This window comes from Equus przewalskii, chromosome 14 (genome assembly GCF_037783145.1).
Source record: "Equus przewalskii isolate Varuska chromosome 14, EquPr2, whole genome shotgun sequence".
Taxonomy (NCBI): Eukaryota; Metazoa; Chordata; class Mammalia; order Perissodactyla; family Equidae; genus Equus; species Equus przewalskii.
The window spans coordinates 10,263,253-10,290,796 of record NC_091844.1 but is presented as its reverse complement, the minus strand read 5'-3'; the positions used below and the strand labels follow the sequence as shown (position 1 = coordinate 10,290,796).

General features: G+C 34.1%; 1 protein-coding gene across 31 annotated transcripts in view; it reads right to left on the bottom strand.

Annotated features, from left to right (window-relative positions):
- Positions 1-27,544, bottom strand: part of TSGA10 (testis specific 10) — a 122,191-nt gene that overhangs the window by 69,598 nt on the left and 25,049 nt on the right. For 8 of the 31 annotated variants that reach the window (XR_011525878.1, XM_070572012.1, XM_070572011.1 and 5 more), the window contains 7 exons: positions 26,651-26,866; positions 18,927-18,992; positions 17,799-17,966; positions 17,004-17,159; positions 14,686-14,856; positions 14,517-14,594; positions 13,436-13,587 (listed from right to left, as the gene is read on the bottom strand). Coding sequence is in view for 30 of the 31 variants with exons in the window: in XM_070572004.1 (XP_070428105.1) it covers positions 13,436-13,587; positions 14,517-14,594; positions 14,686-14,856; positions 17,004-17,159; positions 17,799-17,966; positions 18,927-18,992; positions 26,651-26,866 (1,007 nt within the window). In the remaining variant the exon portion in view is untranslated. Of the gene's footprint in view, positions 1-13,435; positions 13,588-14,516; positions 14,595-14,685; positions 14,857-17,003; positions 17,160-17,798; positions 17,967-18,926; positions 18,993-26,650; positions 26,867-27,296; positions 27,433-27,544 lie in introns of all 31 variants that reach the window. The other 23 variants (XM_070572023.1, XM_070572013.1, XM_070572034.1 and 20 more) reach the window with 5 other exon arrangements.

Below are 27,544 nucleotides of genomic sequence, written 5' to 3'. Positions count from 1 at the left end.
GATTTAAGCTGCTGTAAACATCATGTGTAGGTTTTTGTGTGGACATAAGTTTTCAACTCCTTTGGGCTAATACCAAGGAGCCTGATTGCTGGATTGTATGGTAAGAGTATGCTTAGTTTAGTAAGAAACCACCAAAACGTCTTACAAACTAGCTGTACCATTTTGAATTCCCACCAACAATAAGAGTTCCTGTTGACCCACATCTTCACTAGCATTTGTTGTCAGTGTTCTGGATTTTTGGCCATTCTAATAGGTATGTAACGGTATTTCATTGTTGTTCTAATTTGCATTTCCCTGATGACATATGATGTGGGGCATCTTTTCATATGCTTATTTGCTATTTTTTTATTTTCTTTGGTGAGGTGTCTTTCAGGTCTTTGGCCCATTTTTTAATTGAGTTGTTTGTTTTCTTATTGTTGAGTTTTGAAAGAGTTTTTTGTATATTTATTTTTTATTGTATTGAGCTCACAGTCGTTTACATTACATAAACTTCAGCTGTACATCATATTTTGACATCTGTATAGACTGCATCATGTTTACCACCAAAAGTCTAGTTTCCATGTATTACCATACATACATGGCGCTTTACCCCTTTTGCCCTCCCCCCACCCCCTTCTCCTTTGATAACCACCAATTGTTCTCCGTATCTATGTGTTTATCTTCCAAATATGAGTAATTGTCGTTCTCTGTCTGACTTATTTCACTTAGCATAACACCCTCAAGGTCCATCCACGTTGTCATAAATGGCACGATTTCATCTTTTTTATAGCTGAGTAATATTCCACTGTTTTTTTGTCTGTGTGTGTACATATATATGTATACACACATATATACATATATACACCACATCTTCTTCATCCATTTATCCACTGATGGGCACTTATGTTGCTTCCAAGTCTTGGCTATTGTGAATAATGCTGCAATGAACACAGGTGCATATATATCCATGTAGTTTTGAATTAGTGTTCTTACATTCTTTGCATAAATACCCAGTAATGGAATAGCTGGATCATACGGTATTTGTATTTTTAACTTTTTGAGAAATCTCCATACTGTTTTCCATAGTAGCTGTACCAATTTGCATTCTCACCAGCAGTGTATGAGGGTTCCCTTTTCTCCACATCCTCTCCAACACTTGTTATTTCTCATCTTTTTAATAATAGCCATTCTAATAATAGGTATGAGGTGATATTTTCACTACAGTTTTGATTTGCATTTCCCTAATAATTATTGATGTTGAACATCTTTTCATGTTCCTGTTGGCCATCTGTATATCTTCTTTGGAAAAATGTCTGTTCATATCCTCTGCCTATTTTTAGATTGGGTTGTTCATTTTTGGTGTTGAGTTGTATTGAGTTCTTTACATATTTTGGATATTAATCCTTTATCGGATATATGATTTGCAAATATTTTCTCCCAGTTGGTGAGTTGTCCTTTAATTTTGTTCATGGCTTCCTTTGCCTTGCAGAAGCTTTATTTTGATGTAGTCCCATTTCTTTATTTTTTCTTTTGTTTCCCTTGCCTGAGGAGACATGATATTCAAAAAATACTGCTAAGACTGATGTCTAGTTTACTGCCTGTGTTTTTTCCTAGGAGTTTTATGGTTTCAGGTCTTACATTCATGTCTTTAATACATTTTGAGATAATTTTTGTGTATGGTGTAAGATAATGGTCTACTTTCATTGTTTTACATGTCGCTATCCAGTTTTTCCAACACCATTTACTGAAGAGACTTTCCTTTCTCCATTGTATGTTGTGGAAAGGACCTCAACATATTAAAAGACATATATGACAAACTCACAGCCAACATCATACTCAATGGTGAAAATCTGACAGCTATCCCTCAAAGAAACAGGAACAAGACGAGGATGCCCACTCTCACCACTCTTAGCAACATGGTATTGTAAGTCCTAGCCAGAGCAATTAGGCAAGAAAAAGAAATAAAAGGGATCCAAAATGGAAAGGAAGAAGTAAAACTGTCACTATTTGCAGATGACATGATTCTGTATGTAGAAAACCCTAAAGAATCTACCAAAAAAAACCAATAGAAATAATAAATGAATACAGTAAAGTTTCAGGCTACAAAATCAACATACGAAAATCAGTCACATTTCTATACATTAACAATGAACTAGCAGAAACAGAAATCAAAAATACAATCCCATTTAAAATCACAACAAAAAGAATAATACACCTATCAGTGAATTTAACCAAGGAGGTAAAAGACCTATACACTGAAAACTATAAGACATTATTGCGAGAAACTGAAGAAGACATAAAGAAATGGAAAAATATCCCATGCTCATGGACTAGAAGAACAAACATAGTTAAAATGTCCATATTACCCAAAGAAATCTGCAAATTCAATGCAATCCCAATCAGAATCCCAGTGACATTTTTCATGGAAATAGAACAAAGAATCTGAAAATATATATGGAACAACAAAAGATCCCGAATAGCCAAAGCAATCCTGAGAAAAAGAACAAGTTGGGGGTATCACACTCCCTGATTTCAAAATATACTACAAAGCTATAGTAATCAAAACAGCATGGTACTGGCAGAAAAACATACATACAGATCAATGGAACAGTATTGAAAGCCCAGAATAATCCTACACATCTAAGGACAGCTAATTTTTGACAAAGGAGCCAGGAACACACAATGGAGAAAGGAAAGTCTCTTCCATGTTTTGAATAAGTTTTTTATCAGATGTGTCTTGCAAATATTTTCTCCCAGTCTGTGGTTTATCTTCTCATGTTCTTGACATTGTATTTTGCAGAGCAGATGTGTTTAATTTTAAGGAAGTACAGTTTATCAATTCTTTCTTTAATGGATTGTGCCTTTGTTGTTGTATCTAAAAAGTCATTAACATACCCAAGATCATCTAGGTTTTCTCCTTATGTTATCTACTAAAGGTTTTATAGTTTTGCATTTAGGTCTATGATCCATTTAGAGTTAATCTGAAGGGTGTGAGGTCTGCGTCTAGATTCATTTTATTTTTACACTTGGATGTCTAGTAGTTCCAGCAACAGTTGCTGAAAAGAGTATCTCTGCTCTAATTGTATTGATTCTGCTTCTTTGACAAGTATCAGTTGACTATATTTATGTGGGTCTACTTCTGGGCCTTCTATTCTGTTCCATTGATCTGTTTGTCTATTCTTTTGCCAGTATCACACTGTCTTGACTACTGTGGTTTTATAGTAAGTCTTGAAGTTGGATAATGTCAGTCCTCCAACTTTGTTTTTCTTCAATATTCAATTTGTCAATATTTTACCTCGCCACATAAACTTTATAGAACTGTCTGTTGATATCCACAAAATAACTTGCTGTAATTTTGATTAGAACTGCATTGAATCTATAGATCCAGTTGGGAAGAACTGACATGTTGACAATATTGAGTTTTCTTATCCATGAACATGGAATATCTTTCAATTTATTTAGTTCTTCTTTGATTTCATACACCAGAGTTTTGGGGTTTTCCTCATACAGATCTTATACACAGTTTGTTAGATTTATATTTAAGTATTTCTTCTTTTTTGGTATTTATATAAACAATATTGCGTTTTTAATTTCAAATTCCACTTCTTCTTTGCTAGTATATAGGAAAGCAATTGACTTTGTACATTAACTTTGGATCCTGAAACCTTGTATAAGTTCCAGATTTTTATTAGTTCGATTTTTGTTGATTCTTTTGGATTTTCTACATATAATAATATGTCATCTAAAATAGACTTTGATATTAAAATCTTCTTGGCCTCAAATACCCAAAATCAAACTGAACCAGTCTTAAAATCACTGGACACAGGAATCTAAACTAACTTTTTATTAACAGATAGCTCTATCAATCATTCAACTGTATGGGAAATTCTAACTTTTGGGGCCTAGAAATATTTCATGCACTGATACAGACACACAGATTTTTTTTTAAAATCTGCTTCTAGGAAGTATTCTGAAAACACTCCAGCTTTTTACAAGTGTTGATTTATCTGATATGGAAACCCAAACAGAAGAACTTCTACTACTAAAATATGCCTGTTTACAAAGAAAAGTTCACTTCAGCAGTATAAAAACATAGATAATGTGTATTAGTTTTGAAACCCTGGGGATTTTGTTCTTCACCAGCAGTGAAACCCAAACAGCAATGGATGTATTTCTTTTGGGTTGATTTGGCCTGGAACACTATGAAACCTCAGTGTACAGATATAGAAACCCAGACACATGCTGAACTGTGCTCAGGACTCAACTTCTAACAAGTGGAGTTCACACGTGGAACAAAACATAATTTTCTCAAAAAATGAGAAGACGGAGAACAAGGACAACAGTATTTTAACTATATTGAATGTAGCTGGATTATGTAGCTCCAGAGTAGTTCTTTGTAATTCTTTGCCTTTTGTACATGTAAATACAAAACCTATGATAAATGTGAGTGTACTTTAAAGTACAAGACATTGATCTATAAAAAATAAACCGACAGGTGAATTCTTAATAAAAAATAATGAAAGAAGATGGTGGAGGGATTACCATCAAAAGGTTAAAATAAAAATAATTCCCAACCTTTAGAATTCTCTACCTAGCAAAAATATCCTTCTATACCAGCAAAATTACAATAGTGGTGATGAAAAATACTCAACTTTGGATACATTTTGAAGATAGAATCAATTGGATTGGATATGGGTGTATGAAAAGAGAAATCATGGATCATTTCAAGGTTTCAGGCCACGAACCGTATGAATGGAGTTTCCATTTACTGAGATGGGAAGACTGAAAGAGCAGATTTGTGCGTCAGAGGAGAAAGGGTAGCAGATAGCAGAAACTCAGGTTTGGAAATGTTAAGTTTGAAATGTCTCTAATTACCCTGAAAAAGGTTTTAATAGAATAGTGGAGGAGAAAGGCAGATTGCAGTAGGTTTGAAAGAGAACAAGAAGTGAGACATTGGAGCCAGAAGTTTAGACAACTCTTTCAACGAAATTTCTCTAAATGAGACATAAAATATAGTACAAATACAGAATATCTGAATAACATGATTACAAATCTGAACTAATGGACAAATGTAAAACACTGCACCCAACTATCTCAGAATTTATAATTTCTCAAGTATACACAGCTCATTACCAAATTTTGAACATAAAAGTAGAAAACAAAATATTTCAGAAATTTGAAATCTATGTTCTGCAAAACAATGTAATTAAGCAAGAAATCAATCACAAAAAAGATAAGTAAAAATTCATTATGTCTTTGGATAGTCAAAATCACACTTATAAATAACCAATGGATCAAATAAGAAGTCATAATGGAAACTGAAAAATATTTTATAAAGAAAGAAGTACATAACAAAACTTGTAGGATACATTCCAAGAATTTTAAGGAAAATCTATGGCCTTAAATGTTTATATGAGAAAAAAGAAAGCCTGAAAAGTAATAATGTAAGCATTCATCAAAAGAAGTTAGAAAAAAATAGAAAATAAATCTGAAGAAAATAATAAAGAACAAAAGTTAATGAAATAATAAACAATAGAAAGGATCACTAAAGCAAAAAGTTGGTCCTTTGAAAAGACTAATAATAAGAGACTATAAAAAGAGGAAATCACTAGATTCTATGGACATTAATACGTTGATAGGACATTGTAAATATTTTTCTAAAAATGTTTTACAATTCAGAGACAATGGATAAATGACTTAAAAACTTACACCAAATGGCATAAGAAGAAATTTCTAATTGTTCCTCTATCCATTAAATAAATAAAACCCTCCCTCAGAGAAAAGTCGAGACTCAAATGGCTTCACTGGTAAGTACTAAAACTGCAATATTATATAAACTCTTCCAGGTAATGAAAGAAGACAAAATGAACTGGAAAGATTATAACATTTACACTACCTTGATACCAAAATCTGACTTACAAAAGCCCCAAGAAAGGCAAATCATTGGCCAATCTCGATTATAAAAATAGATGTAAATATCTTAAACAAAGCATTAGTTAACTGAGACCAGAAATCTATAAAAAAGTATAATATACTCTGACCGATTTGACAAAGCACATCCATTCCTGAAAAAAACTCTCAGTAACCTGAAAATAGAAGGAAACTTCTTGAACCTGATAGAAGACATCTATTAAAAATATACAGCTAACATCATACTAACTGTTGAGTCTGAATGCTTCTCCCTAAGAGGTGGAACAAGACAAGGATGTCCACTTCACCACTTCTATTCAACATTGTACTGGATGTTCTAAGCCAGTACAATAAGGCAAGAAAAAGGGGGAAAAAAGCATGCAGACTGAAGTAAAACTGTCTTTATTTGCAAACGACCTAATTGTCTACGTAGAAAATTAAATGGAATGTACCAGAAAGGCTACTATAACTAAAAGGTAAATTTAATAATGTTGTAGAATACCAGAAAAATATATAAAAATCAGGGGCCAGCCCTGTGGCTGAGTGGTTAAGTTCGCATGCTCTGCTTCAGCAGCCCAGGGTTTCACCGGTTTGGATCCTGAGCACAGACCTAGCATCACTCATCAGGCCATCCTGAGGCAGCATCCCACATAGCACAACTAGAAGGACCTACAGCTAGAATATACTACTATGTATGGGGGGTGCTTTGGGGAGAAGAAGAGAAAAAGATTGGCAACCGACCTTAGTTCAGGTGCCAATCCTAAAAAAAAAAAGAAAAGAAAAAAGAAAAAAATCAACATATAACAATCTGGTTTCAGCTCTGACATGTAAAGAGCTTAGAAGCTGTCATTTCCATTGTTACAACAAGAAAAAGATGAAGAAACTGAAAATCAGAGTCTTTTTGTAGACATATCAGGGTAGTGAGTTGCAGGGCAAAACGCCACCCCGAAATCTGAAAATAAAGGCCAGTTCAGAGAGTCACAACAGAGATCTGCTCACCTGGAGCAGAAGCCACTGGAATCATAAATGGTTGAGAACATTTAAATGATGATTTCGACACACTGCTGGAGGCTGTGTACACTAACATGGGAGTGAGAAGTTCCTAGAAGCCACAGTCTTAGACGGGCCCTCATACTTCAGCATATTTACCTCTAGAAACCTCACTAGGTTCTCAGAGTGAAGATCTGAGAAAGATTCCTTGTGGCTTTGACAGAAGAAGAGTAATTATTGTGAAATATGCCCAGAGCATTCTCCATAATAGAGGCTTACTCTTCAAGTGAAGACTTTACCAGCACCTTATCCTAGCTGGAGAAAGGCATTCCTTCCACTTCACTCTTTCCAGCCTTCCTATTTCACATAAGTGGGTGAAAAAACATCAGTTACACCACTGGAAAAACACTTGCAAATATCACAGCCAAGAGATGCAGGCTCACTAAAGGCTGAGATTTAAGTATGAGAGTACAGAACATGTTCCCCCTCACCTAACCACCACACTAACCAGAGTCCAGGATAATCACAGCGAATTACAACTGAAAGAGCTGCAAAATACAGACTAACTGAGAAGGAGTACATAGGGAAGCCTAAAGTCAAGAGAAGAAACAAAAATCAAAATAGATTTGAAGACCCTGGCACCTACAGCTACAACAAACACTGAAGACAACTCAACTAGCCAGATTAACATAAACATTCTCACTAAACGCCTACTTACCTCAATTAACTAATACTCAATACAATATGTCTGGCTTCAACAAAAAATTACAAGGCATGCCAAAAGTCGAGCAAAACCAGTCTGAAGGATCAAAACCAGACTCACATACAGCATAGAGATGGGAATTATCAGACAGAAAGTTTTAAACAACTAGGATTAAGGGCACTAATGGAAAAAGTAGACAACATGCAGTAACAAGTGGGTAACGTAAAAGGAGAAATGGAAACTGAGAGAATCAAAAGGAAATGTTAGAAAGCAAAATGTTGTGACAAAAATGAATGCCCTTGATGGGCTCATTAGCAGTCTGGACATATTCAAGGATATATCATTGAGCTCAAAGACAGGTCAATGAAAATTTTCCAAACTGACGCTGGCCCAGTGGTGTAGCAGTTAAATTCGCACTCTCCGCTTTAGTGGCCTAGGGTTCGCCGGCTCAGATCCTGGGCACGGACCTATGCATTGTTCATCAAGCCATGCTGTGGCAGGCGTCCCACATATAAAACAGAGGAAGATGGGCACAGACGTTAGCTCAGGACTAATCTTCCTCAAAAAAAAAAACTAATACACAAATAAAGAAACTTAAAACAAAAAACTTTCCAAACTGAAATTCAAAGAGAAAAAAGAACGAAAAAAAACAGAAGAGAACGTCCAAGAACTGTGGATACAACTGATATATCAGAAGGAGAAAAAAGAACAAGAGCGTAAGAAGTATCTGAAGTAATAACGGCCTAGGACTTTCCAAAATTAATGTACAGTATCTATATGCAGAGAATGCAAAAGAGTGATGAAAGAAATCAAAGATCTAGATAAATGGAGAAATATTCTATGTTCATGGATTAAAACACTCCATAATGTTAAGATGTCAATTCTTACAACTTGATCTATAGATTCAATGCAAACCTAATTAAAATCCTAGAAAGCCAACTTATAGATACTGACAAACTGATTCTAAAGTTTACACAGAACAGACAAAAGACCCACAAGACAGCATAGTTTGGCAAAAGAATAAACAAAATAGATCAATGGAGCAGAATGGAGAGCCCAGAAATAGGCCCACACAAATACAGACAAATGTTCTTTGACAAAGAAGCAAAAACAACAGAGAAAGGACAGTCTTCCAACACATGGCGCTAGAATCATTTTAAGATGTCCATATGCAAATTAAGTGAACTGAGATACAGACATTACATCTTTCACAAAAATTAACTCAACATAGATCACTGACCTTAAGTATAAAAGGCAAAACTATACAACTTCTAGAAGAAAACATAGGAGAAAAATATGTGCCCTTGGGATTGGTGATGAGTTTTTAAATACAACACCAAAAACACAATCCATGAAAGAAAATGTTGGTAAGCTGAACTTTATCAAAATTTAAAATTTCTGCTCTGGAAAAGACACTCTTAAAAGGATGAAAAGACAAGATGCAGACTGGGAGAATATATTTGCAAAACACATATCTGATAGGAACACATATCCAAAATATACAAAAAATTCTTAAAACTCAACAATAAGTGAACAAATGAAAAATGAGCAAAAGATCTAAAGAGACACCTCACCAAAGAAGATATACAGGTGGCATATAACAATACGAAAAGATGCTCCACACATCATCTCATTAGAGAATTACAAATTAAAACAATGAGATACCACTACACACTTATTATAATAGCTAAATTACAAAAATCTGACAATATCAAATGTTGCCAAGGATGTGGAGCAACAGAAACTCTCACTGATTACGATGGGAATGTAAAATAGTACAGTCATTTTGGAAGAGAGCTTGGCAGTTTCTTATAAAGCTAATATAGCTTTACTACATGATTCAGCAATTGTGCTCCTAGGTATTTACTGAACTGATTTGAAAACTTATGTCCACACAAAAACCAGCACGTGAAAATTTATAGCAGCTTTATTCATAATTGCCAAAAAGTGGAAGCAATCAGGATGTCTTCAATAGATGCATGGATATACACACTCCAGTACATACAAACGACAGAATATTATTCAATGGTAAGAAAAAATGAGCTATCAAGGTACAAAAAGACATGGATGAATGTTAAATGCACATTGCTAAGTGAAAGAAGCCAGCCTGAAAAGGCTGTACTATATGATTTCAATTATATGACATTCTGGAAAAGGCAAACATTACCTCAGGCAGGTGACCAAGGTCAAAATCAACACCGATAAATCATATTGATAGTATGTATCCATGATACCCTGGATATATATGTACCCTAAAATGGCACTTTACCTCTGTGATCTTTCTTTCAGAAACAGATTACCCAGTCTAATCATGAGAAAAACATCAGACAAACCCCAACTGAGAGACATGTTACAAAATACCTAATCAGTATTCCTCAAAACTGTCAAGGTCATGAAAAACAAGGAAAGTCTGAGACTGTCATAGCCAAGAGAAGACTAAGGACACACGACAACTAAATGTAATGCGGTGTCCTGGATGGGATCCTGGAACAGAAAAAGGACATTAGGGAGAAACTAAGGAGATCTGAATAAAATATGGACTTTAATTAATAACTATGTATCAATACTGATTAATGGTAATAAATGTACCACACTAATGCAAGACGTTAATAACAGAGGAAATTGGGTATGAGATACGTAGAAACTCTGTACTATTTTCACAAATTTTCTGTATTTTAAAACTGTTCTAAAATACAAACTTTATTTTTTTTCCTGAGGAAGATCTGCCCTGAGCTAACATATGTTCCAGTCTTCCTCTATCTTGCATGTGGTTGCTGCCACAGCATGATCTGTGCCCAGGAGAACCTGTAACATGGGCCACCAAAGCAGAGTGTACCATGGGGCCAGCCCCATAAATACAAATTTTTATTTTTAAAAACAATTCTATTTTCATATACAAGAAGTAAACAATCAAAGTGAAATTTTAAAATTCCATTTACAACAGCATCAAAAAATAGGATATATGTAGGGATAAGTCTGACAGAAAAAGGCAAGACCTGTACACTAAAAACTACAAAACACTGCTGAGGGAAATTAAAGACCTAAAGAAATAGTGAGATACACTGCGTTCATGAGCGGGTACACTTGATATTCTTTAGACGTCATTTTTCCCCAATTCCAATCAAATTCCCAAGCAGACTTTTTTGCGTACCTTGTGAAACCGATTCTGAAATTAAAACAAAATGCAAAGAAAATAGAATAGCCAAGGCAACTTTGAGAAACAACAAAGTTCGAGGATTAACACTAGCTAATTTGAAGACAAAAAAACCCCCAAAGTAATGAGGAGTATAGTACTGGCATCAAGATATATAACTAATTCACTGAACAAAATAGATAATCAAGAAAGAGACCTACTCTCATATGGATAACTGACTTTCTACAAAGGTGCAGAACAATGCAGGGTAGAAAGGATAGTTTTTCAACAAATGGTGCTGGAACAACTGGATATCCATATGCAAGAAAATGAACTCAGATCTATATAAAAAAATTGTGCTATATACAAAAATTAACTTGAAATGGATCATAGATTTAAATATAGGAACGAAAACAATAAAACTCCTAGAAGAAAACATAGGAGAAAAATCTTGGTGACCTTAGGCTTGACAGTGATTTCTTTAAAAGAACACGAAAAGCTGGATATAAATTTTAAAAAAATCAATAAACTTCATTTAATCAAAATCAAAAACATTCTCTTTTTAAAAGACGCTATTAAGGAAATAAAAAGGCAAGCCACAGATTGGGAGAAAATATTTGCAAAACATACACCTGACAAGGATTTATGTCTAGAATATAGAAAGGACTTTTACAACTTAACATAAACAACTCAATAAAATTGTGCAAAAGATGTGAACAGACACTAAGAAGATATATGTATGGCACATAAGCACATGAGAAGATGCTCAAAATCAATTAGTGATTAGGGAAGGCAAATTAAAACCCTAATACATACCTATCAGAATGGCTAAAATTAAAAGATACTGCATACCAAATGTTGGTGAGGATATGTAACAAGTGGAACACTCATACACTGCTGGTGCAAATGTAAAATAAAATAGTATAACCACTCTAGAAAACAGTTTAATGGTTTCTTTGAAGGTTAAACATATATCCATTAGATGACTCAGTCACTCTACTCCTAGGTATTTATTTAAAAGAAATAAAAGCATATCTTCATACGAAGACTCATATAAGAATGTTCATAATGGTTTTGTTATAGCCCCAAACTGGAAATAATCAAAATGTCTAGCAGTATATTCATATGATGGAATACTACTCAGCAATAGAAAGGATTAAACTATTGATTATATGTGACAACATGGATAAATCTCAAAATAATTATGCTGAGTGAAAAGAGCCCGACAAAAGAATTTATCCTGTATTATTTCATTTAAATAATATTTTAGGAAATCCAAACAAATCTCTGGTAGAAAGCAAATCAGTTGCCCAGGGTTTGGCAGGGTAGGGGAGAGGTTACAGAGGGGCATGAGGATACTTTTGGGAGTGATGGATAGAGCCACTATTTTGATTGCGGTGATGGTTTTACAGGTACATACATATGTCAAAACTTACCAATTGAACACTTTAAATATGTGCAGTTACAGTATATATGTCAATCATACTTTAATAATACTGTTAAAAGAAAACAAACGTACACAAAAAAACCTTCCAAATTATTATACATCTGTTAGAATATTTTAATAACTACTAAAATGATTTCAAAGAACTTCTAATGACATGGGAAAATGCTTATGGTATACAATTAAGTGAAATTGGCCAAATATTTAACTTATTATAAGGTGACGTCAATTACAGAGAAAGCTTATAGACACAGAGATAGAAATATTTCTGGTTAGAAACAGATCTACATTACTAGTTTTCTCTGGATTATGAAATCATGGGTGATTTAAGTTTTCTTTACACTTTTCTCTATGTTCCAAACTTTTCTTTCGTTGTTATTTTATTTTTTTTAATTTTACCTGAGCTTGCAATATCCTTTTAAACAGGAAATTAAAAAAAATAAATGAAGGGAAAGAATCTGAGTGATTATCTGTCCTGACAAGTGATTCCAGTTTATGAAAGATCAAAGAGGGGATTCTGGGAACCCATATGTGAACCAAGTATTATCTATAGACTTAATAATATATTTCATACTCATATGAACTACTGTTTCTCAAAAGTTCATAGACGCACTGAAATTCAACCTTAAGGAATCTGTAGAACCTCTGTTTCTCACATCAACAAATATTAAAGGTAAGATCACTAACATGGGCGTCTTCAGACTTACTCCTCTATACTTAGTGCCTGGAGGTTGCTTTATTTGGAATTTTTTCTGCTACTACACTGGTATGTAGGAAGGGCTAAGCACGGTACTTGGCATTCAATTAATAGAAGTTCCATTACATGTTCCTATTTCTCTACTATGACATTTAGTTATATTCTACACTACTTTTTTCTAAGCTACTGTCAAATTTGTTCCTTGTGCATTCTTACACTGTTCAGATCCCAGAACATAATTTAAAGTTACAAAGGTAAATTCAACAACCAAATACCAAAGTCAAATATGCTCTGTACCCAGAAGGGCTCTGTAAAAGCTATTTCCCATACAGATTTAGGTTTTCTGCAAATGTGAGATTAAGATTACTAGAAGCTTGATTCCTAGTTAAGTGTGGCATTACCAGTCTGTGATTGATCTTGGGGAAATCATTTAATGCATGCTAAGGTTTCCACAACTACTTTGTAACAATCCTCCCAAAAATTAAACAAATAAGTTAATTATCTTTATTAAATACACTACAAAAAGCAGAGCTATTAGTTATAGTAAACTATTAGTTATTTAAAGGTAATTTAATTTACCTCAAAGAATTATTCTCTGCTTTTTGTCTGCCAAGTTCACTTTCGGTATCCATTGCCTTTCTTGCTAGTGATTTCATTTCTTTTTCCACAGTGGTTATGGTTTCCTTCATCAAAGTCATATTTGACATTTGCTCCATACGTTCATCATCAAGCTATACAAGCAGAATGACAAGGTTACTGCTATCACTAAAAAAGTCTTAGTAACCTTCCTAAAGAGATGTCCTTTCTCTGTATAAACTGTGGTATATGATAAGATTTACACAATGAGATGATCAGATTAGACTTCAACGCTGTGGGAGGTTATACGGATAAGGTACTGTGGAGTAGGAACAAGCACAAGCCACTGCGTGGCTTTTCTATAAAGCCTATCACAGTAAATCAATCCACATTTTCAATCTGGTTCAATTTGACTATAGCATACATATCCTATTTGTAAAGGGATTTCTTCTATGTTGCACAATATTAAAAAATTACACATATAACGTGGGAGCATGAAAAAAATTGTTTTTCTCCTGCTATTTTTTACTTATTATAACAACATAATATAGATGAATTTATAAATATATTCAATTAAATTTGGTAATAGAAAGTCAAATTTCCTTAATGCTATTTATATAATAACATCTCATACATTCATAGCATCTTAAATCCTGGATAAATAAAAAGCTTTAAATGCAGTTTAAATATATTTTTCTCATTAATTTTTATTTCTCCGTAATTTTCTCTACTCTATGTACTCTTTAGGTAGAATAAGCCATTTTCTCTGTATCTGGCAATGTTATCTTTAATGAAATAGGGAGATGAGAAAGTTGCTAAAGTCCCAGAGAATGCATCCCTAATGGTTTTCTAAAAAGAACACACTTTCCAACCTAACAGAAAAAAGACTTTACTCACATCTTTTAGAAGGAAATAAACAATGAAAAAGCAATAATTCACATGATATATATAACTTTAAATATTTTAGGCTTATAAACACTATCTTAGAAAAATAAAAGAACTACTTCTCTGACCACAGAGAAAGGGGAAAGGGAGAAGCCATTGACAGTTTATAGCCCACAGCGCAAACGTGATTTTTCTTTACGTTATGAACTGTACACTCCAGCTCCTCTATCCTTTGTTCCAAATGAGCCTTCTCACTGAATGCTGTCTCTTGGGCAATCTGTTTAAAAAACAAAAAACAAAACACAGTGCTTTCAATGTCACTGCATTTGTGTTTCACATATGTTCATACAGAAAAAATTCTTTCAAACCTTTAGCCTTTCCCTCAGACTATCTCGTTCTGTGGTCATTCTTCGTAAATCAGTGAAGGCTACATCTCTTTCAGTCTCCACCCGTCGGAGGATGGCATGTGCTGTTGTTGATTTAGGAGACTTACAGCTTTTCATCATTTCTCTTCGAAGTCGGGCAATTTCCTCCTGTGCCTATTATTTAAACACACAGATAGATTCCTACTTAACAAGCTTTAGACAGACATAAAGGTAACTATCTTATATCCAGCCAGTTAAAATGCAAACCTATATTAACATGCATGCAGCAGGGTAATGGTATAATTTTTAATGAGTTTATACAAATAAAGCAAAGGATATCCCCAAAATGTAACTGAATGTATACAAATTTGCTTTCCAGTATCTTTGCAAAAATTTTTTAAAAATTAATTTGGAGGCAGTCACTCCAAGAGAGAATGTTTTACTAAGAAATATATATGATATAGTCCATCCATTTTGCGATATAAATTTGAACTCAGCTCACTGCAGGCAGAATACTGGTTTAATAGATATTATCATAGTGTTCCAGTCTTTCTATATATGTAGATGCCATTTCCATGTTCTGGCTACTTTTATACCTTGACAGAAAGGCCCGCTAATCCTTACTGACAACCTAATATACTCTCTACACACTTGTTCAACCATCCTCCAGTCCCAAAGCTATTCTACACCTGCAGATGATTTCATATCCTTCTTTGCTGTGTAAGTCCCTTATTTTCCTTCCTCTCGATTTTCATCACTATCTATTGAGCTGGTGTCCAAGTCTCAGAGAAAGATGTATCACCTCCCAATTTCCATAGCTAAGCCTTCACCAGAATCCTGGACCTCATCTCTTGAAGTGTCTTCTAAGATATCCGTGACTCAATTAATTATTTCCTCTCATCTTGAATAGCACCCTTTCCACTGGCTCTTTCTCCCCTGCCTTCAGCCATGCACATGGCTGCCTACTGCTTATAAAGCAAAGTATAAAGCCCTTACAAGGCCTATTGAACAGCCTCTACCATTTAGTCCAGAAGCGGGCAAATCCAGCTTGCCTGTTTTTTCTAGGTTTGTAAGCTGAGAATATTTTTAAAATTTTTAAGGGTTGAAAAAATCAAAATTAGACTATTTCATGATAGGCAAAAATGATATGACATACAAACTTCAGGATCCATAAATCAATTTTTTTTGTAATACAACCCAACTCATCTATTTGTGTATTGTCTATGCCTGCTTGCATGTTACAACAACAGAATTGAACAGCTGTGACAGAGATCACTTGGTCTGCAAGGCCCAAGATATTTATTATCTGGGTCTTTAAAGAAAAAGTTTACAGACTCCTGCTCTAGTCAGTCTACCTCTTAAACCTTAGCTGCTCCTTTCTCCACTGGCACATACCTTCTATTCTAGTCATGAACTGATCCGTTTATCTATTGATTTTCCTGCTTTTATCTTTTGCCTCACACCATTACATTAGTCTAGAAGGTTTCTTCTTACCCCTTTCAAGATAAGAGAAACCCCATTCGTCCTTCAGGACTCACACTTCACATCATCTAGCAAAGGCTTCCTTGACCACCATACTAAAAATGCCCATTTCTTTTATTTCTTACAATATCTTCTAGACTACTTATGCTAAAGTAACAAAAACTAAATACAAAACAATATACTTTACCTCCCCAACTAGACTGCAAACAGAGAAAACAGGATCTGCGTCTTATCATTTTTTGTATCCCTTAGAACAGCAACCTCAGAACCCTGCACAGTTGCTAATTTTCTTAATACAATTTGATATTTTTAAAAGAAATTATGTTGGTGATTTATGGGGTTTAATATTTGTTGAGTAAAGAAGTTATCTGATTAATAAGGATTACACAATTTTAAGCTAAAAATAGAGAAACTACAAACTCATTTTACACTCTAAAATTAAGCAAATTATATGGCAGTTCCTAATGTGACTGACAGTATATCAAAGTGATGTGTCAGCATTTTTAAAGCCCCAAATCAAATCATTTTACCTTGAACTCACTACACTCTATCATTTAACACTTTCCCCATTTCTTATTCCAAAAATTAGACTGTTTCTATGCAAGTACATGATCTTTTTTGGATATGGAGATAATATATATGTGTGTGTGCACACACACATTTATTACATTGGAAATACATTACATTTCATTAAGAATATCTTTAGAATAAATGTAATTCCCAAATGTTAGATTAATTTGATGGGCAGATTTAAGCATTCATATAAAACTTAAAGAACTACATACCCTCTAGAATTGAATGTTATCACTTACATATTTTGTTTATTTATTCATGTTTACCTGTTCATAAAGAAGAAAGGTCTTGTCTCTCTCAGATGTAAGAACCTTGACATTACCCTGAATTTCTGCCAAATGACGCTCATATTTTTCCAGCATGCACTTAAGTTCTTCTCGGTCTCTTGTTGTCTTCAGAAGCTCTACATCACAGTTTGTACCCTACAATTATATTAAAAATTTGAAATTCTTCTTTGACATGTGGTGCTAATAGAAAAGTGCTACTGATGGCAGGACACAATCTCTACTCAAGCAAGTATGACCATATAATGAAAGGAAATGATGAAAAAGAGAGTTAAAAAACTGTCTCCTTCAGGGGCTGGCCACGTGGCTGAGCACTTAAGTTCGCGCACTCCGCTGCAGAGCCCAGTGTTTCGTTGGTTCAAATCCTGGGCGCGGACATGACACTGCTCATCAAACCACGCTGAGGCAGCGTCCCACATGCCACAACTAGAAAGACCCACAACAAAGAATATACAACTATGTACCGGGGGGCTTTGGGGAGAAAAAGGAAAAAATAAAAAAATCTTTAAAAAAAAAAAAAAAACTGCCTCCTTCAAACCGTTTCATCCCAAATTGCTTCACATCTGTCTGATTATCTCCCAATTATCACTAACGCTGGGGATAAAGAACCAATTTTGATGGTCCACTGTGCTATCAGAGACCTCTGTCTCCCAACCTCTTTGATAAAGCAATTCAAGTCAAATCAAAAGGAATGATTTCCAGATTAGGTAAATCAAAGAATAAAACTCAGTGTTTGAGCAACAAACTCCAAAATATTTATAAATTTCCAAAACCTACCCTGGAAGTTGGAGATGGGCGTCTTGGACTTTTAGATCTACTTCTCATCATCTTTCTCAAGTTTTGAGCTTCACTCTTATAGTAATCTCTGTCTGCTTCTAAAGTCTTGACAAAGGAATCAAGTCTGGAAGGAGATTTATTTTGTGCTTTTTCAGTCTCTAAAATTATCTTGCCAAGGAGGAAAAAATTAGGCCATTATTTCAAGCTAAACTATAGCATCATTTTCTAAGTGAAACTCAAAAATAAATAGCATCCTTAAAAAGAGTAAATTTGGTATTTTAAAAGTAATTCTTTTTCAAAAACCTTTCCTTTCCAGCATTTCTGAACGTACTATATTTTCATTAACTGAAAGACTCTAAATTTACTCAGTAATTTTAAAGAAAAAATGGTAAAGAAATTTCAGAGAGGCTAGAAATGTCCACAGATTTAGTACAAGCCCTAGAAATGTAATCAATTTGCTTAGGAAAACTTGTATGTTACCATTGAAGCATCTATTCATAACATCTAATTTTTGTTCAATAATTGTTCAATCAACGAATAAACTCAGTTAATGCTGGATATTCCATATTTGTATGCACTTTCAAGTGCATTCCCATTCACTTTAATATATTTATAAACATTTCTCTTACAACATTTCTCTTACAAATATACTTTCAGACAGTGTATTTCAAATATTTTAAATGTCTAAACAGAACAGTTTTCATTTCACATTGTTAGATAAAGAAAACACATTACTCAGAGTTAGGTAACAAAATTTATGACAAAAATATTATTACTAAGAGGAATAAGAGTTAATATATAGACAAATGCATCTTATATTTTGAAGATTAAATTACTCACAGTCATCATTTTAAATCAAGAAACAGTTAAGAGCATTAATAAAACCAACCAACAGTTCTCTCCACTTCTGAGAAAGAAAGGAGTGATGATGAAATGGAGCAAGAAAAAGCATCACTCTTATAGATGGGAGTATTCCTGTGCACCAGGCAGAGAATGCTGATTTTAGAAAATAAATATTTTTTATTGTTCACAAAAGGTATGAGAGCCAAAATATATATACAATTTTTGTAGTCTTACTAACCAAATAAAAATGATTCTTGAACACGTATTTATGAAAAATGTACTTACAGATCTAAGCCTTTTTACTGTATCTTCCAATACTATTATATTATTTTGCTGGCAAATGAGTTCAATCTAAAAAGCAAGCCAGAAAAAACTCTTATTTAGACTAAAAATGTGTAAACTGATTTAACTGGAAAAAGAGCATCAAAAAAAAGAAGCCACTTAAAAATAAAACATGCAGACAGTGAATATTTCATGAAAGAAAAGATAATCTACCCCTTTATGTTGACGTACCTTTGATGGTAAAAGGACAAAATATAGAAGTTCCTCTAAATTATACAATTTTATATACAATATTGATTATATTTTACCAAATTAATCCCTACAAACTAGAACAAAATGTTAATACTAATTGTAATTCTGAAGATGACAATAGGGAGGGAATAAAAGAATCACTAGGAGAAAAGAAGTTTTCCAAAATTACCAGCATTAGAAGTGACTGCTTTCTCCTCTAAACTCTTTTAATAGTTTAGTTCAATCCAACCCACAAAATATTTTGTACCAATTTTATGATGTCGAACATACCCAGTCTTAGCATATAGCTATCTATAGTCATATATTTAGTATATGACTAGACTGTATGTTCCTAGAGTACAGTGACTATGTTTTTTATACAAAGCTGTAAAGCTCTGGGCTAAAAGTTGGCATATTAGTTTAATGAATTTATTTCTCAGTTTATAAATCTCTCCCTCACTATTCTAAACTAAAATGTCTCCTGATCTTACCTGCTATATTTACAATAAGAATTTTCTGGAATTACTTCTCATTTGTTCTTTAGACCAAAGCTCTTTTCTAAGATTTTTCTGGCAGTCATATTTTAGTCTATGAAATATTCAGTAGTGTTATGGTTTGGAAGAAAACTTAAGTACAGTTTGGATAAGCATATATGTAGTTCTGGACAATTTTCAATGCTTTAATTTATACTACTATGTAGACACTAAAGAGAAATGGATCTATACTGAATTATGCATAAAGATGTCCATATTAAATTAACTATAAAAACTCACACTGCCAAAAATTTTATCTAGTATGACACATTCTTCTAAAATATAAATTTATACACACATATCCTAGATACAGATGGAACATAACCAATAATATGCAAACTGAGGAACATAGATTATATCTAGGTATGGCAAGGTGTGTTTACGAAGGATATTTTCTTCAATATAGTCTTCTAATATGTTCTGAAATCTTTATAATAAACATGTATCACTTTTATAAAGATAAAAACAATGCTGATTCCAGTCTGAAAAACAAAATTATAACTGGCCCAAATGAAAAGATGCTAACCTAGTGTTTTCATTTATTTGACAATTGTTTAATGAGGACCTACTACGTGCCTGACATTGTGTTATATGCTGGGTATAGCAGTGAATAAAATAGACAAAAATCTCTGCCTTCATGGAGCTTACATTCTAGGTGAAAAGAGAAAGACAAAAGATAAACATAAAATATACGTCAGACAGTGATTGTGTCATTTGAAAAACATATAATGAATGACAAACCCACAGCCAACATCATACTCAATGGGCAAAAACTGAGCGCCATCCCCCTGAAAACAGGAACGAGACAAGGATGCCCTCTATCACCACTCTTATTTAACATAGTACTGGAGGTCCTGGCCAGAGCAATCAGGCAAGAAAAAGGAATAAAAGGAATCCAAATAGGGAGGGAAGAAGTGAAACTCTCACTGTTTGCAGACAACATGATCTTATATATAGAAAACCCCAAAGAATCCATTGGAAAACTCTTAGAAGTAACCAACAACTACAGGAAAGTTGCAGGGTATAAAATCAATTTGCATAAATCAGTAGCATTTCTATATTCTAATAACGAGCTAACAGAAGAAGAACTCAAGAACACAATACCATTCACAATCGCAACAAAAAGAATAAAATACCTCAGGGTAAATTTAACTAAGGAAGTGAAGGACCTATATAATGAAAATTGCAAGGCCTTTCTGAGAGAATTGGATGATGACATAAGAAGATGAAAAGACATTCCATGTACATGGATTGGAAGAATAAACATAGTTAAAATGTCCATTCTACCTAAAGCAATCTACAGATTCAATGCCATCCCAATCAGAATCCCAATGACATTCTTTACAGAATTAGAACAAAGAATCCTAAAATTCACATGGGGCAACAAAAGACCCCGAATTGCTAAAGCAATCCTGAGAAAAAAAGAACAAAACAGGAGGCATCACAATCCCTGACTTCAAAGCATACTACAAAGCTACAGTAATGAAAACAGCATGGTACTGGTACAAAAACAGATGCATAGATCAATGGAACAGAACTGAAAGCCCTGAAATAAAACCACACATCTAAGGACAGCTTATCTTCGACAAAGGAGCTGAGGGCATACAATGGAGAAAAGAAAGTCTTTTCAACAAATGGTGCTGAGAAAACTGGAAAGCCATACGTAAAAGAATGAAAATTGATCATTCTTTTTCACCATTCACCAAAATAAACTCAAAATGGATCAAAGACCTAAAGGTGAGACCTGAAACCATAAGGCTTCTAAAAGAAAAGGTAGACAGTACACTCTTTGACATCAGTATTAAAAGGATCTTTTCAGACACCATGTCTTCTCAGACAAGGGAAACAACAGAAAGAATAAACAAATGGGACGTCATCAGACTAAAGAGCTTCTTCAAGGCAAAGGAAAAGAGGATTGAAACAAAAAAACAACCCACTAACTGGGAAAAAATATTTGCAAGTCATATATCTGACAAAGGCTTAATATCCATAATATATAAAGAACTCTCACAACAAAAAAATCAAACAACCCAATCAAAAAATGGGCTGGAGACACGAACAGACATTTCTCCAAAGAAGATATACTGATGGCCAATAGGCACATGAACAGATGTTCATCATCGCTGATCATCATGGAAATACAAATCAAAACTACACTAAGATATCACCTTACACCCATTAGAATGACAAAAATATCTAAAACTAATAGTAACAAATGTTGGAGAGGTTGTGGAGAAAAAGGAACCCTCATACACTGCTGGTGGGAATGCAAACTGGTGCAGCCACTATGGAAAACAGTACGGAGATTCCTCAAAAGATTAAAAATAGAACTACCATATGACCCAGCTATTCCACTACTGGGTATCTATCCAGAGAGCTTGAAGTCAGCAATTCCAAAAGTCCTATGCACCCCAATGTTCATTGCAGCATTATTTACAATAGCCAAGACATGGAAGCAACCTAAGTGCCCATCAACAGATGAATGGATAAAGAAGATGTGGTATATATATATACAATGGAATACTACTCAGCTGCAAAACAGAACAAAATCATTCCATTTGCAATAACATGGATGGACCTTGAGGGAATTATGTTAAGTGAAATAAGCCAGTTAGAGAAGGATAATCTCTGTATGACTGCACTCATATGAGGAATTTAAAAATGTGGACAAAGAGAACAGATTAGTGGCTACCAGGGGAAAGGTGGGGTGGGGGGTGGGTACAAAGGGTGAAGTGGTGCACCTACAACATGACTGACAAACATTAATGTACAACTGAAATTTCACAAGATTGTAACCTACGATTAACTCAATAAAAAAAAAGAAAAAGAAAAACATATAATGAGCATTCACATCTGTTCTAGGCACTTGAGATAAAAAAGTGAACAAAACAGACAAAGATCCCTGCCTTTGAGGACCTCACTATTCAAGCTGGGGTAGGCAATAAAAAATAAACCTAACAAATAAATTATATAGTACATTAGAAAAAAAGGGCAGAGTTAAGGACATTGGGAGTGTTTATGGAGAAATAGGTTGGCATTTTAAATAAGGCAATGGGGAAGTCCTCAGTGAAAAGCGACCTTTGAGCAAAGACTTAATGGAAGGAGAGAGTCAACCACGTAAAAATCTGGGAGAAGAACATTCCAGGCAGAAGGTACAGCAATGGCAAAGATCGTAAGGCAAAAGACTGTCTGCTAAATTCCAAGGACTAGTAAGGAGGCTAGTGTGGCTGGAGCAGAGTGAGGGAGGGGAAAAGCAGTAGGGAAACGCCACAGTGAAAAACAAAGCAGGGGAGAGAGAGAAGGAGTAAATGGGGGGCGGGGGTTAAAAACTTTAATAGACTTTACACTATGCTTCTACATGGTAGGTTTTGAAATATTTTTGATTGAATCACATACAAAGGTTACAATGATGACAAGGGCTACCAGAGATCCAGTCCAATAATGGGGCCTATGTTAATTAGAAATGTAAACTGTACAAAGAAACTAATCATGGTAAAATTACAATTTGGCTTTTTCATATTTCAAAAAAGTATGTTCGATTATCTAGGAAACATTGTATTAAGGCATGAACGATAAACAACTCAAGATGAGAAGATAAAAAGAGGCATACATAGTCATGGTGGTTTTAAAATACGTCCACAAATTCTGATACATCTTCCAGTGTATACACCTGATACACTTCTGACGAACAGGATATGGAAGAAGGGATGGTATGTAACTTTTTAAGACTGGGGCCTAACGGGCATTGCAGATTCCTCCTTGCTGTCTCTCTTGGATCGCTGGCTCGTGGGGGAAGCCAGCTGCCATGAAGAAAATATCAAGGAACCCTAAGGAGAGGTCCACCTGGCAAGGAACTGAGGCTTCCTGCCAAAAGCCAACAGCCACTTGAGTAAGAAATTCTCCAGTACCAGTCAAGCCATGACCACAGCCTGGCTATCATCTTGATTACAATTTCCTGAAAAACCATGAACCAGAACTACCCAGCTAAGCTGCACTTGAATTCCCGACTCACAGAAACTGTGAGATACAAACGCTGTCATTTGAAGCCATTAAGATTTAGAAGTAATCTGTTACATAGCAATAGATAACACAATAGTAAATACTCAAAAATGATGGAAGAAGTTACTCTGTTGACCTTTGAAAATATGACTAACTACAAGTAAACTCTTCCCAGTAAATAATTTTAATACTATCTATCTCAATTCCAGACAAACTAACAATAGCTTTAGCCTCAGACTCTACCTCCACATATCTAGAGTATAATCTCAAAATAGTTTAGGAACTCAAACATTCTTTTTCAGCTCTCAAATTAGAAATTCTCATTTCAAGCCTTATCCCACAAATCAGGCAAGGAATCCCTCCCCAGTAACTGGATACCTAAACTACACACCCAATGACTTAAGAATGATGACAATATGCATTGGTGTTTATATCCCCAACACTGGTCATGCATCTCTCTAAGCCCCATTCTACCTGTAACATTCACTTACAGAGGTTGGTGATTTCTTTGCAGGGCATTCTACCAACCCAAAGGACCTAGTTCCATTTTGCCCTCTCTTTCTTAAGTTTCCAATGTTTTCCCTGCATCAGCAATGCTATCTCTACTCTAAGACTGCTGCCAACTTCTTCCCCGAATAGCTTTCCAATTCTCAAATACACCCAATGTTCCACATTATATATGGATATCTAATTCCCAGAAACACTCTTTTTTCTGAGCCAGGCAGAATTGCCATCTATGAATTTAATATTTTCAGTTTAGGTAAATCCTAGTGTTTTTATTTTAGATATCTTCCATTCCTTAAATTCCCCCTTTGATACCAGAGGATCCACTCTGACAGGGTACTCACTCTCTCTCTAGAACACAGACTCTAACAACCCTTTAAAATTGATGACTTCTAAACTAGGCACTCTTCGTGGGAATTTGGTCAACTAGGCTTCCAACATCCGTGAAGTCATGCAGTTAATTTTTAATTTGAGGAAGAAAACAAGGAAGACACAATAAAACATTAATCCAGGGTTAATTTGATAGTTTTCATAGTTAAGACTGAACTCAACTTACCATTAAACTATGAATGAAGGATAACTATTCTTAAAGAAACAATACAAACAAAAGAGTTTATTGAGAAATGTTTAAAATATTCAAGCTACTTTTAAATGTCCTTCAAATACTTTGGTAACAATCATTGCCAGATAAATAAGCCACAAGTTAAAAACAAACCATTCTTATCTACTCTCTCAAGTAGTTCTCCTAAGGACATCCTCCAGGCAACAATGTTAGAGAAGACTGTGTCCTTACATTAAAGTAATAAACTTCAATTATATAAATATTCCATTATTCAGACTTTTCACTAATTTAGACACACATCCTTTACACAGTCTAAGTGAGGTTACTGCATGTAAACACATACCATCCTAGAGTTCATTAACTGTGCTCTTATATTTCAAATTACTGTAACAATACTTTCACTACCACCTATGTTCTCAATCTGATCATTAATTCCTTTATCTTATGCTACCAACAGTAGCTTTATTATATGCTACGAAAAGTACATTAAAAGGACGTTTAAGAAATAACATGTAACAACCATTAGTTTTGGAAAACTATCTTCTACACACATTAGTAAGTTCAAACACAACTTACTAATTTAGTGATTAATAAAATCAAGACAAATAAGCACATTCACACATTACCATTTAAAAATTCAACAGGTTGTTTTTTGGCCTTCAGATACACTCTGTGTCTTACTTATAAGCCATTAGGCAGCAATGAGAAATGAAACTGTCCTCATTTTATAATTGTGTTTAAATTCCCAGTTTCTAAATTTCATGGCAGAGTACTAAAACACAATCAAAAAATAAAATGCTTATCAAAATATCATGCAGTTACAGTAATTAAAATAACGTGGTAGTGGCAGAGAAAATGGCAAATGAATCAATGAAAGCAAATGGTCCAGAAACATATCCATGCACATATGAGAATTGAATATCTGTTAAAATGGCACTTCATATCAGTGACTACAGAAAGGACTAATCAATCCTACCTTATATTAGAACAAAAAGAAATTCCAGAAGGATTAAAACTTTAAAAAAATTTTAAAAAGTAGCAAAACTGTAGAAAATATTTTTGTAGGTCTTGCGGTAAGAAGGCCTTCTTAAACAAGAATCAAAACTAGGCAGAATACAGAGGATTTTTAGGACAGTGACAATACGTGGTAGATACCATAATGGTGGATACATTTGTCCAAATCTGTAGAATGTAAAACACAAGTGTGAACCCTAATGTAAACTATGAACTCTGAGTGATAATGATGTGTCAATGTAGAGTCATCAATTTTAACAAATGTACCACTTTGCTGAGGAATGTTGATAATGGGGTGGCTATGCATGTGTTGAGGCAGGAGATATATGGGAAATCTCTGTACCTTCTGCTTAATTTTGCTGTGAACCTAAAACTGCGCTAAGAAATAAAGTCTATTCAAATTTTAAAAAGGGAGAGAACTTCAAAGAAAAAGGATCAAAACTCGGAAGTCAGTAAAGATTGACAAATTTCACAGAAAATAACTTTGGTTTAAAAAGACCTTTTTTGTAAAGTGTGAAATAAATTGTGTGAAAACATACAGAAAGAAAGGATGGAAATATATGTATATAGCTATTTGTGGTAGCTATCTCTGCAGAGTAGAGAAGGATCAGGGAGGAAGAGAAATGTTCTCTATACAGAACATCCCTGTTACTTGCAGTTTTTACCATGACTCCGTATTTCTTAGGAAATTTTTTGAGCAAAAATTTTTAGAAAAAACACAATGTGAGATACAATATAATTTAATCCTTAAAATAGACATTTAAAATATAATATCTAAAAAGTTTTCAAATGATATAAATTAGAATATCACTTTTCCACTGCATTTTATAATTACATGATGTTTAAAGCAGAATTAAAATCCTGATCAGTGGTAAATCTAGTACCTTTGCTTCTTCAAGTTCCTTGTTGGCGGTATCCACCACAAAATTTTTCTCTTCTTCTAGTTGCTCTGCTAGTTGGTCAATTTTAATCAATTCTTTACAAAGATGCTCATTGTGGCTGGTTAAATCGTCTACTTGACTGCTTACCACCTCCTTACTATCCAAGAGTTTCCTAACATATTCTTCCAAGCCATGATTTGTCTGTTTGAGATCTTCAATCTGTTATAAAAGAAAATAACCACGTTAAAACATTTACTTAGCTTCCCTCTGAGAACAACTAGGTGAGTGGAATCAGGAAGGGAAGTTTGCTTCCCTGGCAAGAAGACTTAACTACATATCTTTTTTTATTTTTTTAATTTTGTACCATATATTACCCATCTGAAAAAATATATTAAATGAAAATTTAAAGGTTTATAGCTACATCTTTCAAGACAATTTACAGTTTAATAAAAAATTATTATTGATTTTAACCAAACTATTAGAAAAATGGCAAAATTTTTACATCTGTAAAAAGAACCAGTCTTGAAATTATTTAATTTTAATAATTAATACCATCAATTAAGCGTTCTTCAGGATTAAATTTCTAAATATTGTTACCAAAATATGTTAACTCTTTAGAAAGGTCCTTTTGAACATATCAATAACTTACTTGACTAAGCTAAATACCAAATCAATCAAGTATTTGCTGACTAATGTGGAGGACCACAGCTTTCCTTCCCAGCCCACTATCAAACCATCAACAGGTGAAGAAAAGGGCCTTTTCTATCACGAAGGTATCCAAATGCCTTTAAAGGAAAAAAAATATATTAGATCCATTGAACAATGATTATGTCAGGAACTATGTGAAATTCCAAAGATACAAAGATAACTTAGGTACCTACCCTCAGAGAATTTGTT